The sequence below is a fragment of the Malurus melanocephalus genome, unplaced genomic scaffold, assembly GCF_030028575.1.
Source record: "Malurus melanocephalus ecotype Western Australia unplaced genomic scaffold, MMel_1.1 scaffold_277, whole genome shotgun sequence".
Taxonomy (NCBI): domain Eukaryota; kingdom Metazoa; phylum Chordata; class Aves; order Passeriformes; family Maluridae; genus Malurus; species Malurus melanocephalus.
The window spans coordinates 934,999-948,642 of NW_026623509.1; the positions used below are offsets into that span (position 1 = coordinate 934,999).

At 37.4% G+C, this 13,644-nt stretch overlaps 1 protein-coding gene across 1 annotated transcript in view; it reads right to left on the reverse strand.

The window, feature by feature from the left end:
- Positions 1-13,644, reverse strand: part of TTC29 (tetratricopeptide repeat domain 29) — a gene marked incomplete at its 5' end in the record, with an annotated part of 95,941 nt that overhangs the window by 32,666 nt on the left and 49,631 nt on the right. The window contains one exon of the mRNA XM_057376292.1: positions 12,060-12,294. Coding sequence (XP_057232275.1) covers positions 12,060-12,294 — 235 coding nt within the window. The remainder of the gene's footprint in view (positions 1-12,059; positions 12,295-13,644) is intronic.

Genomic DNA, 13,644 nt, shown 5'->3' on the forward strand with positions numbered 1-13,644 from the left:
TTCAKAAACTTACATAAGGAGAAGAGTCCTGAATTATGTAAGAGACTGAATAACAAAGCTTCACAGCACTTAGAGAGACCATTTAAGAATACGTAGCAACCCTTCCCCCTGCACTGGTTTATTTCTTGGTGGTGAAGCCCTTGTTCTTTCTGCCCTTTTGGAGTGGATACCAACCTACTGCGCTCAGCTGAGTGATATTGAGGACTAGTGCTATTGAACAGTATAACTGGAAAATAAACAAAAAGGAAACAGGACCTTTGTATCTGCTCTCTTCCTCCTTCCATCAGTCATGCTCATAAGGAAGAACTACATTCCATCATATATGATTAATACTTAGACTATGTAATCCTTRTAACCATCCTTTTCAGGAATCACTAGAAAACTTCATTCTAAACACTAGTACGCACCAGATAATTGCTTTCTCCGAGTTTACTGCAAAGATAGAAGGGATACATTTGCAGAATAGATACAGACTTTCAATTACAGACAACTTTAGAAAAAGGCAAAACTTCCTGATTTTTCCTTTTCCTGCGTAATTTTACCCTTTAGAACAGATTGCTWGTAGATGCTGTGGAAAATCAATTGCCAGATTTTTTTTAGGAACAGACAAGACAAACTTCTCTCAGAAATTACATAAATACTTTGTTTTGTTGTTCCTATATAGGGGCTGGAGAAGATGACTTCCCAAAGTCCTTTCCATTGCTATTTTTCTATGATCCTATGCTTATTGTCCCAGCTCATTAAATTCCACTGTTCTGGAAATGACAGGAGATGATGCTGCCAAGGTGATTTGGGCATCTTCAAATTAACCCCACAGGCTATGGCACTGAGAAAYACAAAGACTGCCAACTGCTCTCCATTTTTTCCCTAGCCTGCCTCTGATCCTTCTAACTGGCTTCTAGTCAAAGTAAGACTGAACTTGTACACTTCTGTGTTGAAATGAAGCAAAGTCCTAGAGTTTACAGAGACAAATGTTAGAATCAGACTATTTTAAATAGAAAATTATACCTATKTGGAAACTAAATGTAGGTTTGGTTGTCCTGTCCAAAGTAAAGAAAACCTCTGTGTCTATGTCTTATCATATTGAACTTCTATGTCTGAGGCACTTGCATCTTCTCAAGTGGTGAAGATCCCAAGTCTCTCCATCAGAAGACAATTATTTCCTCTTTACAGCCCGTACTGAAGATAAATCTTGTTCTAATGTCATTAAAATGTATCAAAAGAATCCCGGGGAGTACACCCCAAGAAGGTGACTGAGAGATGCTTTACAATACTGGGAAACAAATCAGACAAGTTAAAATTAATGATAATTTAATAAGCTTAAAATACTGGTATACAACTRGAAAGAGGCAATCAAGTAGCAGTCTGTTGTTATTTGTCTTACAGTTTCAAAAGATGCAAAACATTTGCTGTTGTGTCAGCCTTACTGACTACACTCAGCTTTCACTGTTCTTACTCGGATATAGACAGGCTTTTAAATGTGAGAGCCACAAGAAGGTTAAGTTATTCCTACTTTCATAGTCTGACTCGAGGGTTCAAGGCTCAGCCTGGCAAGCTATCAGCATGTTATACAATTATGCAGATAAGGAGCACTTGAGCAAACAGCATCTGAAGAAATGCCATGCTGAAAATGCCCCAGTATCACCATGACAGTAAACAGCATCAACAGCGATGGCTGCCTCTTTCTGCAAATATCAGATAACACAGCATGCAATTTATCTGCMTCCAAAAAATGTTTTCAAACTTGCATTGTAAGGAATCTTAGTTYCTGAACTGATACTCAATTCTCTCTGGCATTGAAAGGGATGGAAAGATGTCATGTCTTGTACTGGAACTTCCTTCTAGCACTTCCAAAAGACTGACACTGATGTCTTCAGTCCAACCAAACAGGAGACTAACAGCGTCCTGCTGTTTTGATTCTGTGGYAACAAAATTCTTATGAAGAAAGAATTATACTGTAGTTTGCACAGTATTACTTTATGCTGCAGCTTGTGCATTGTATTACCAATTCCAGATGGCTCAGGGAACAAGGGATTTAATYTGCAAGAGAAATGTTGCAAGAGTCTAAATGCAGAACTTTAAATATAAGGTTCTAATGATTGAAATGTAAGGCCCTGGATCTACTGCACAAGGTACCATTGTGGACTAAATTTTAAATTTTAAGGTGATGCCTAAAAGTCATAGGAAGATCTAAATGAAATTTAAAAATAGCCTGAGTAAACGTAGCCTACAAAATGAAAAATAAATAAGAATCAAGCAGCTGTAAATACGAGTTGTATTGTTGTGTGCACATAATGATGTGTGTATTTATATATTTTGTAGTATAACTGATGAACAGAGTCCAAAATACCTCTAAAAATCTATACACCTGGGTGCAAACCCTCTAGATCTCTTATTCAAATGAGAAAAAAATATACACTCTGAAAATAAGCTCTTATTCTCACTTCAATATAAGGTTAAAATGGATCCATTGCTGACTTCATCCATTTGCCAATTGTTGACAGCTGTCAATACAGGGATTTGATTTCTTTATCCAAGCAACAAACATTACACTCCTATCTTCAGAGAAAGATCTTGACTGTGAGCTGCAGTTTCACTGCCCCAACTCAATTACTGCATTCTTGAACTGCAATGTATTCATTTGTGGGCAGTGGGGCAGCCAGTGGGAGGGTATTGATTGGAGTATAATGTCATGTGTAGCAGCGAGAGTAAGATGAAAAGTGTTTTCTGCTTAATGGGTTGGTATTAAGTAGGTGGGAATGGCTTCTAATTAGCCAACAATTGCTGTGTTTCTCAGTTTCCCTCCCTTCCCTCCTCCTGTCGGTCACCAGCTGCCAATCTCCCTCTCCTTTTCCTTTTTTGTGTGGAGTTCATTGCTCACTGCAGTGAAAGCCTTTGTTTAAAAAAGAGGGCTCCCAGGGTCTCATCTGCCAGGGTACAGCTTGCTGCCTGCGATGAGTAGCAACTGTCAGTTTATTTTATCTCAACCTTTTCATCATTCTGCTGAAACTGGTCGAGTGAAACCACCTGAGAGACCTGAAGATTCAGTACCTACAAGTCATTAGCCAGGACTGCTCTGTCTCTCCCCACACAGCAAGTCAACTGAACACTGCTTAAAATATAGTCCACTTTAACCCCATATATTCCTATGGACGCATTAGGACTCCTCCTGCATCTTCCACATTTTAGTTGCATGATCATTCCTTAAATATACTACAACTATGATTAGTGAGTAAAATATYATTTAATGTTTCCCAGCAAAAATACTCTTTAGAAATACAGTATAWAACATACTAAAATCTAGTTATTAGAATAGTCTCAGTCAGAACCTCCCTCTTTTCTAGATTATGTTCTCCAGCACAAATAYCATACCTAGCAACTCCCTCAATTATTTGAACATCATATTTACAATTGTGTCACCCCCCTGAAATCAATCAGGTTTTATGGGCATAAAAACCACTGTATTTAGTCCACAATTTTGAACACATATGTAACAATCTCCCCTCTTTACCATACAGTTTCTCTGCAGGTACACATGCACCCACTTTCCAATTCATGTATTCCACATGCACCCACTTTCCAAATTGCTAATGGAGCTGCAGTACAATTGTAAAAAACTTATCAAAGTATGTGAGAGGAAGAAATATTTTAATTTCAACTAAAACAAAATTAAATGTATCTAAATCAAACTCCATATCATTAGCCTGAGCCATATTTTTTTGGTTATCACAGCTAACTTGTTGCAGTCTTTACTACCAGTTTTAATAGCACAACTGAGGTATTACTTTCCCCTGAATGAACAATGAGCCTTTTCAAGATCTGTAAGAGATGACAAGAACAGAAATCCAGTTATCCTTCAGTGTATCAGTTGACTTCTTAATGCTTGAAATTGTCAATGTTTCATCTCAAATCTCTTCTTACTGCAACGTAAGTGTGCATACTTGTAAGAATATCGGCAAAATAAAATATAATAAAATATAACTTAATACTATTCTCAGAACTGAGCTAAAGATACAAGTGAGGACAAGCTCACTCTTGGAGAATTACACATTTCAAGACACTGACTGGAGTCAAAGRACTGGGCTCCATGGCACTCTGAAGTGACATTTTCCAGCAGGAGCTGGAAGTGTGAGGTAAACAGARGGCTGCAAGTGCTGCACCCAGGACTGGATACTGTGCAGCACATGCCACTCTCCCCTCCTACTTCCTGCCAACTGGTTTTCCTTGACACCTTGGGTATGGTCTAAGTTCCTATTCCTCAGATTCCTTGGGCGCACAACATGAGCTGAGCAAGATTACTCTAGGGCAAATGCATCCTCCATTTTTCAGCTTCAGTTTTCTAACTTTCTGTATGCTAAATGTGTAAGTTAAATTCCAAAGGTGCCCAGCTGGGATGCACAGACACAGACAGCTCCATGTCTCTGTTCATGTGACGTATAAATTTCATCAGACACAGTGAAATCCGCCTTCACAAGAGAGGCAGGGGTTGAGTATTGGCTTTCACATTGTCATTAGCAGATGAATAAACATAAGGTTTACTTATGAGGGGTGTTGGGCACTCGCAGTTCCCATTTCAGAAACTACTGCAGAAGATTAATTCCCCACAGGAGCTGACACYAGCTACATTATGTTTGACTAATATCCGTAGCAGCTACATCCCCAAAATTAAAAAATATGCCAGAATTTTAAGGAAAAGGAACTCTATTAAACCACTGCAGCAAACATGGAAAAAATATGAAAAAACACTGATTGATTTCAAATCACCCTCTCCATATCAATTACTCTATTGGATACTTATTAATGTCAATATTGTAGGATAGTAGCGCCATGTTCAAAATGATGTACTTGTATTACATGCTATGCAAAATCCTGTAAAATTACTTGGCTCTGTGGCAAGACCCATATRAGGCCTTCCATGGGAATATTCTGTATTATAGATAATACTGAATGCTTAACTGAGTGAGTAGAAACAAGCAGATGAGCCTGGAGGCATGGTCATCTACTTAAGCATGCATTTGGATCTTCAAGCCAATTAATCACCCAGTTGTGTACTTAAACTTAGTCAATCCATTCCCACAGGTGATTAAGATCTATTTAAAGGCCATTTTGATACTTCACAATTTTCTATTAACCAACTTGTCAAGATACTCAATAGGAAGTGTGATTCTTTCCACTTCATTCTCTGATCACAATGTAATTAAAACATGGAGCATGAAGAACGGTGTGAAAACAGTGAGAAAAAACCTGAAAAAACTCTCAAAAATCTCCTGTTGATTCTACTACAAGCACAAAAGATATACCTAAGAAGGTTTAAGTCGAAATACCAGCTTCTGGGTATAGAGGTAACCAACTTACACTCCTTAAACACTGGCATAAACATGCATAAAATTGGAATTTGRAATGAAGATGTGGGGCCAAAAAAAGGAGAAAGAATAATTTGCAGTTTAACAGTGAAGAACAGGTAAGAAAACACAAGAGAACAGACATGGAATGAAGAGAAACAAACAAAAAAAAAAGTTTCAGAAACAGTTAAAAATAAATCACAAAATACCTATGGTGATTACAGAAAAGAATAGAGGTGGATTTTTGGGCAAAAGAAATACGTTTTCATAAATACATGGAATTGTGGAAGTATTACACCTCCCTTTTCAAAATAGATTGACTCATTCCAAATGTAAATCATTTAAATCTTGACTATTTTCAGTCCACAGAGTCCTAATAAAAACAGCGATTTGTTACTTAAAAATAAGAGGAACATGAAAGAATACATCTAGGCAGGKGAAAGCATCTCAGGAAAAAAACTCCCAAAGATGCTGAAAAGAAAGCTGGCTTGGGAAACCCAGGAGAAGGAAGGTGTTTGATAACACTGCCTGTGACTCCTGAGATGACCTAAGGGTTCTGTTATAGAAAATACACAGTGAACACAGTTTCTTTGTCTTGGCTTTGATTTTCTGTGTCCAAAGATTGTTTGGGAGCTTTGGGTAAGGSAGGTTTGCAGCAGAGAGCTGTTTTCCTGTTGGCCTGAGGTCTATCCTGGTTGGCATRTCTGCAGACAGCACCAATAAAAGATTCTTTATGAAGTCTAAATGACAACAACCATCTCAATATTAAACAAACCCACAAAAGTCTGTTTTTTGSTTCTTTATGAGAATCCATACTCCCTTCTGAGCATAAACCCGCTAGATACACCTCTGCTTGTGTGTGTAGCAAAGGAAAGGAAAGGATGGGCACATGTGGAGAGGCCCTAGGGCCTCTTGAAAAGTTTTCCGACTGGCTGCTCCTACTTTGGCCCCGCAACCATCGGGGCACTGCCAGAGCACAACTCCTGTCAGCTGTTTTGTTTTGTGACTCTCCATCAATGCTGCAGTCAAACCTAAGATATCTAGGTGCCTCAAATCAAGGATTTCTCCAGAAGTGATCTAAGAGCTGGGCAAGAGCTTCAACTTCTTTTGCACCATTCTATAAAATCAAGCAAGGCTGAACTGCCCTAAGAATTTTCACTTTTTAAACTGGAAAGGAACTCCWCTTCTGAAAAAGTACTGACAATGCAGTGAACAAAACTATGCTAGTTCACTGCATAAAGCTACACTAAAGGGTCTGACAATATACTGCCGTTTGAACATCACTTCCAACTTTTTTTTTCCACAAGAAAGAACAATTCACCTTATTTAGGAAACCATTTTCTGCTGATCTAGGGAGCTTGTCTGAGAAAACACAGCTGGATGCCAACAATATTTAGCACAGGATGTGTCTAAAGGAAATGCGTGGCAAGATTTAGAAGGTTCCGTACAAAGTATCAGATGGCAAAAAAACTAGATGAGATCCAAATTCTCCTCTGGGTAAAATGTTTTTATATAACCATTGATGACAAGAACACTCACAATCACAGTCATGGTGATAGTTATTTTTTTGAAGCTATAACATCAYTTAGTCATAAAAGAACTGAGAACTTTCAGCAAAGACTATGAAGAAACTTTTAACACATGAATCCAYGGTTAGACATGAAAATGTTCAGTGAACCCTCCTCTCTAATATGGTACAGCCAATCCACACATCTGACCCAAGATCTGATCCCATCTAACAATTCCTAATTATTTAAGTCAGTATTTAAAAAGAAATCACWGTAAAACTCCCTGGATATTGTACTTGTACAAAACATGAGAGCATTGAATATGAGCACTCCTCTCTTTGCAGACAAACTTCAGCTATCAACAGAAAACAGAACAAGCTACTGCACTTAAGGCAAAACTGACACAGATGTTTATATTGCGTTCTCAGGTTCTTCACTGAGAATCTGGTGCATTCAGCCACTGATCACAATGTGCTGAAAAACCCTTTGTCACCCTCAGTGCTTGTCTTCACACTTGATTCCTTCTGTAGTCCACGCAATAATCACTTTCACTTGCCAAAAATATCAGTCTATCTCTAAGCAGACTTAACACATACTTAAAAARCAAATCCCAGCTAACAATAAATAACATAACATATATATGAACCCCACAAGCTGACTTTCAGAAACATGCCTGTTCCATACCATCAACATCTATACACAAGCATAGTCTATTTCACACKTGGTTAAGAGTGTATGAAGGCTTAGTGAAGAATATTTTAAGACTGAATCTAGCATTAATATAAAAAAATGACTGATATGCTWGAAAGCTAAGGGTGAGACAAGAAAATTTAGCAAGTGATGGGTGCTAGGTGAATAAGAAAAGGCAGCACAAGTTTAGCAAATTTTATGAAAAAAAAAATACAGAATCAGCTCTCAACTTTTTTTTCCCTAAAGATTTTCTTAAATGTATATCTTTCAGCATTTTAAACCTCTGTATTTTTCCAGAAGGGAGCACATAATTCTGTGTAAGAAACCCCACCAAAAGGTGCAGAAGCTATCCTGTGAATTTCAGTAGAGGACTGAAGCATTTGAACTATTTCAAAACAGGCTTATTAAGAAGTGAACCTTTGTGCCTCTGGCATAGGKACAGGCTTAGAGTCTATACTTGGTCACACACCTCCTTTACATAATTTAAAGTCATAGTTCAGCTGCATTTTCTGAGAAACTACAAAATTCTCTCAAGTTTTTAGCGATAGCTTTAAACACTGTGTATTGTCTTACCTATGCAATCAATTGTGAAGTCTTACTATCARTGGAATTATCTGGTACCATCTCCAGACTAGCACACAGTGCACAGASTGCTGAGAGGGAGGAGGTAACGTTAGAAGTGCTCCTGGAATTCCCATACTTTAGACAGAAGAAACAGTAAAAAAAACCACTTTATCACATTATGAAGCAGCCTGATCTGCAGTTGGACACTATACCAAAATGGCCCATAAATTACACAGCTGGGGTAAGTTACAATAGAGAAATGTTAACTAAATTTTTTTAATTTTATGAGATCTTTGATCTCGTATCTCACTTCTGACTTTCCCACCCTTTAGGGATAATCCTTTTATTAATGAGTGACAAAGTTACACACAATTTCAATCTAAAATGCACCTGGCAAGATCACTGTTTTGCAAAACTATTTTCCAAAGAAATTTTGTGCTAGCCACATCTTTCACAGAAAAATGACTATAAAACATTTTAAAGAGCTTTAAAAATGTGAATCACTAGGATGAAAATGTAATTTTTTTTACCCAACACAAAAGGAAACAGGCACACTATGGAATGTACCATTCCTTAGATCCATGAGGGGAGGCTGGACAAAGAATACTGAGGGACTACATATTTGGGAGTAAGAACAAAACCTCATTGGATTGTATTTTCCCAGCCATAGCTTTAGCCAGTGAATGCATTTGAAATTACACTGAAGGCTACTTAGTTGTGGAATGCTAGAAATAGTCCTGATCATGCTGACATTATTAGTACCAGATAATTCCACTGATAATGAGATTTCACAATTGATGACATGGATAAGACAATATGCAGTATTTAAAGCYATCTTAAAAAACTCCAGCAAAAGAAACACAGGAAACCTATGGTRAAATGTGTCAATTTTGCCAAGTTCTCCAAAGTCAAGAAATGAAAGTCTAAATTGTGGTCAAAAGCACATACTGTTTCTCAAGAAAACAACTGACGACTTTGTAGGGTGAGGAAAACATCACATTTTGAAAGTGTTTAGACGTTTTCAACTTTCAAGGGCTCATGTTGAGGCACAGCCCTGCCAGATGCAAAAACCTGGACTAAGAATTGCCAGACCCACAGAAAAAAAATTCTGGTCAGCATTTCATGTAATCAACATGCAAAATCTGATTCAAAAATTTCCTGCCTTCAGCACCTTTAATTACTCTTCTTTCCTCTAGAAGGCAGAAAGTCAGGTGATTATTTATTGAAAGATCTGTGAAATGTTTTCTCATCAGGCAATATTAGTCAGGCTGTGGGCTCCTTTTTAGGGGCACAATTCTTTTTGCCTACTGATTCTGCTGATATTTTTTATACATTTTACTAAACATAAAAAGAACAATAAAATCATATTTGTTGTTGCAGGGGCATCTCACAATGATATAAGTAACTYTTGTGAGGTCAGGTGACTGAGTCAAAAGCAGCAGATAAAAACACATTCTCCTTTGCATTTTTAAGCATTGTTTTCTGACAATCCCATCCCTTTTGTTCGTGACAACTCTGGTCAAAACATCTATTTTATTAATATATGTTGAGGTAAATTGCCTGGTTATTGAAATGATTGATTTAGAAAATAAGTCTTGGTTGAAAGACATAAGGTATATGGCAGTATTTGAATTTAAATGCAATTGTTCCCCCACTAGCTTAAGTATTTCTTTTGCCTAAGAATACAGAAACTACTCTTATTTTTTTTTGACACAGAAACTTTTTTCTGTCAGAACAGTTACAAATAAAAACTTACTACCTTTCTTCTCCCTTTCATTAAATTTCCCTGCAGATTAACAACTACCATTGTATCTTGTCTTTATCTGTTCTATCCTCAAAAAGACTGAGAAAAATCTAGTAGATTATCAACACTGAGATGTTTGAAAGAGCTAGAAATACTGCTCTATTATCACAGCAGGAATTTCCTAAGTGATGAGTTCATCATAGGATGCACAGACATTCTCCTGGAAGGTAGAATAAAGGCTGTACCTGAAACTCAAAGCCAGCAAATCCTAATCTTGAACTGGTGCCAGGTCATGTTTTGCCAGACAAAGATATTAAAAATGTAATGCCAGCACTAACGAGAGATTTGGCACACGAAACATGAGGAATGTTACAGATTGTGCTGACAGTGTGACACTGTGTTTTCCTGGATGTAATCTGGGTATCATGAGAGTAAGCTTGGAGCACTAATGAGAAGAATGATATTGAACTGGAAGAGCTGCTAAATATGCAGTAGCCACAGGGTTCCTGGAGTGAACTGGAACTGAAATGAAAACCGCAACACTGAAAGTAACAGAGGGTAAACTARGCAGAAATACAGAAGGAAGAGAATCTCAGCAGGCAAAACTTGTTTGTGGTACCACGCTTGCCAGGACATAAAGGGCTTTTCTAATCATRCTCTGTTTATCCCTGAAGTACTGTTAAAGAGGAGCAGAAATCTTGATCTTAAAGGGCCACATATCATTTCAGGATATAAAYGAGTTTCACAACTGACTGGAAAAAGTGATGTGTAAAAACTGAAGAAAAAACCTCTTTAGGTGAAAGAACCAAAATACATATTGGAGATACAAAGTTCATCTTATGTCTTTGAGGTTCCAGGTTTTTTTTTTTTTTGCTGTCACCGTTGTTGATTTTTGTTTGCCTCCTTTTTGCAGCAGCTACAGACAGTGATCCTAATATGCAATGTAGATAAAATTGCTTGACATGGGATTCTTTTTTTGACCATCTCTGTAAGAATTGTTGGCATTTGCACTACAGGTCTAGACAGGAGACATGTACCCAAATAACAGTGGCAGTCAACAAAATCTGTTGTTTTGTTGTGCTAGATGAGACAACAAATTTCACTTATTGAGACAAAAATCACAAATATCTATATACAACCATTGAAAAACTGYTACCATCACTAGATCTTTAAAGAGAATTCTATCTCATTTATCTCTTCAGCCTGCAAATGAATGCCTTGTTCCATAATTCTCAGTAGCTCCCAGTGTTGCCTCTGGTATCCTGGCTCCTGTTAAACTGCTAATATCTTAAATTACCACTTACTTTATATACAAAATTCACTACTGAAGTTATACTTAATTTTCCACGGTGAGATACACAAGAAAGCAGCAGCCAGGCCATTCTTAATCTTCAGGAGTAGAATAACTGAGGGAATAACACAGTGACTCWGAAGCTCTATACTGTGACTGCCCCAGCTGTCATTTATTTCTACTGTACTCCAGATTCATGCTCTTCACAAGAATGCAGAGGAGGAAGTTTTAAGGTAGAGTAGACTTATACCTCCCCTTTCCTCAGTACAATACAGTTCAATGCTATCAGTACATGAAGGTAATACATAATTTAGTTTGTCTTGTATTAATGTATTGTACAAGGGAAAAAGAGCAAAGAAAATTTAACCCATGAAGAAGAAGGTCTACTCTACACCAAGTCYTCCTCTGCTCTTTCTGAGATAAGGAAACATGGTAAAGAAAACAGACTTGTTTTATTTTTTCCTTTTCTCTCTAATGGCAAGTAAAAGGATACCACAAATAAAGCAGCATGTTCTTCTGGATTCAGAACTATGTCAAGCAGAAGTTACTTCCCACTTTTAGTAACAGGGATCTTATTTTTTCATGCACTTGAAAAAAGTACTGCAGATTAAGATTATTATTATTATTTTCTCTAAAGATTAAAAGAATTATATTTTGACTAAAACATGTAYCTGTGATGTTTTGGCAAACAGCACTGAAAAAATGTAAGTTAGCATCAGAGCAACTACTGGTTTCTCCTATTATATTGCATTTTAACTTGTTTAATTCAGCCTCTAAAACAAACGCACAAAGGAGTAAGTCTAACCTTCATTCCACACAAGGATTAAACCCAGGAAATAATTTAATAAAACTCTACAAGAAAAATGACTTAACTGTTGAGGACAATACAGCACTAATGTGTTTCATAACCAATGCCTTACCGACTGTAAGAGGGTCAGTGCACATGTCACTTCTGTTTTGCTTCCATGCCAGTAGGTGCTGCAGGCTGAGGGGATCTGCTGCTGCTGCTACGTGGCTGTTAAATGCCACCATCAGCTGATGAGCCTTCGCGATGCCACAGTAACTCTCTGTTTCAGCCACTAAGGGCAAATTGTTTAAAGTTTTCGCTGCCTGAGAAGCCTGACTGAAACATTCTAAAGCTTCATTATAGTTCCCCTAGTAAAGAAGAGAAAAAAAAAAGAATTAAAAACTACTTATAGTCACCTGTATTTTGCCTTGACATTAGAGCCTGCTCCTCTGATGCCTCACAGATGTTGCAGCAGACAGGGCAGCCCACAGAATGACTCATGGCAGGCATTAAGTAAATCACTCTCCCTTGCTGTCTTCTAACCTCTAAAATCCAGATAACACTGCTTTTGCCTTTCTCAGGAACTGAATGTGTTTTTGGTTTTTTTTTGTTATCTCTGTAGCATTTTGAACACACAGAACCACGCATATCAATGCTAAGTATTAATGAAGATTGCAGCCAGACCATTTAGAAATTATTGGTATTGTTTCATTGCATTCACCATACCTGTGGGAGGAAAGGTCCTAATTTATGATGGCACTAAATTTTAAAACATAAATCCTAAAAGTGGAAAAAAAGAGGGTAATGAAGTGATAGACATAAAGCACAGAAAAGAACACAAATTAAAACTTACTCATTTATGGGGGAAGAAAGGGGTATACCAAAACCCAGGTATATTCCTGGTCACAGAGAGAGAAACAGTAGGAGAAATGTAACYCAATTGTTACTGAATAGAAAACTCAAATAATTTATCTCTTGATCCTACCATTGGTGTGGAATTCTGCTGCCTTGGTGGCAGAAACTTCCTGACTGAAAACATTTTCAGACCTGTCTTATCTTTTCACTTTCATCTYGATTTAGTAAGACTGAAATCCCCTTCTGCATAGAGACTGGGAGGAGAGACTCCAACTGGTACACGTTTCACTTGATACTACTTTTTTGGGATGAAAATTCCTGTAACTGCCAAAGTCTGCTTATAAATAAAAAAGGACAAAAACAGTAACAGACATTCTGGTAGTCTTTCAGCTTTGTTTAATACAGCAGAAGAGCAGAATTAGGCCTATGAGGACACAGTAAAAATAAAGAATAAGCTATAATACAATAAAAGGAGAAACATCTACCTACCATACTCATGAGAAGTATAGCAGGTTAAGTGATGCAATTAGTGAGAAGAATGCAGMAGATCAGACTAAGAAACTGGCAAAAAGTGAAATGAGAAAAGATAGAGTGTATTATGCTAACTTCAAAGCATATATATTAAGTAAGCAGCCTGCCTAACAAACTGGAGAAATGAGACCTAACTCCTGCATAATGCAAAAACAGGCATTTTAGGAGACCAAAACCATCTGGTTAAAACCATCATGACCAGAAAGCAAAYTGAACATATGGCATTAAAGAAAGTGATGGTGAGGGAACAGTGAGATGAGAGAACTGTAAAGGTACAGCAACGGTATGGACAGAGCAAAGTGAATTTGGTCAGTGACTTGTGTTTGGAAGAA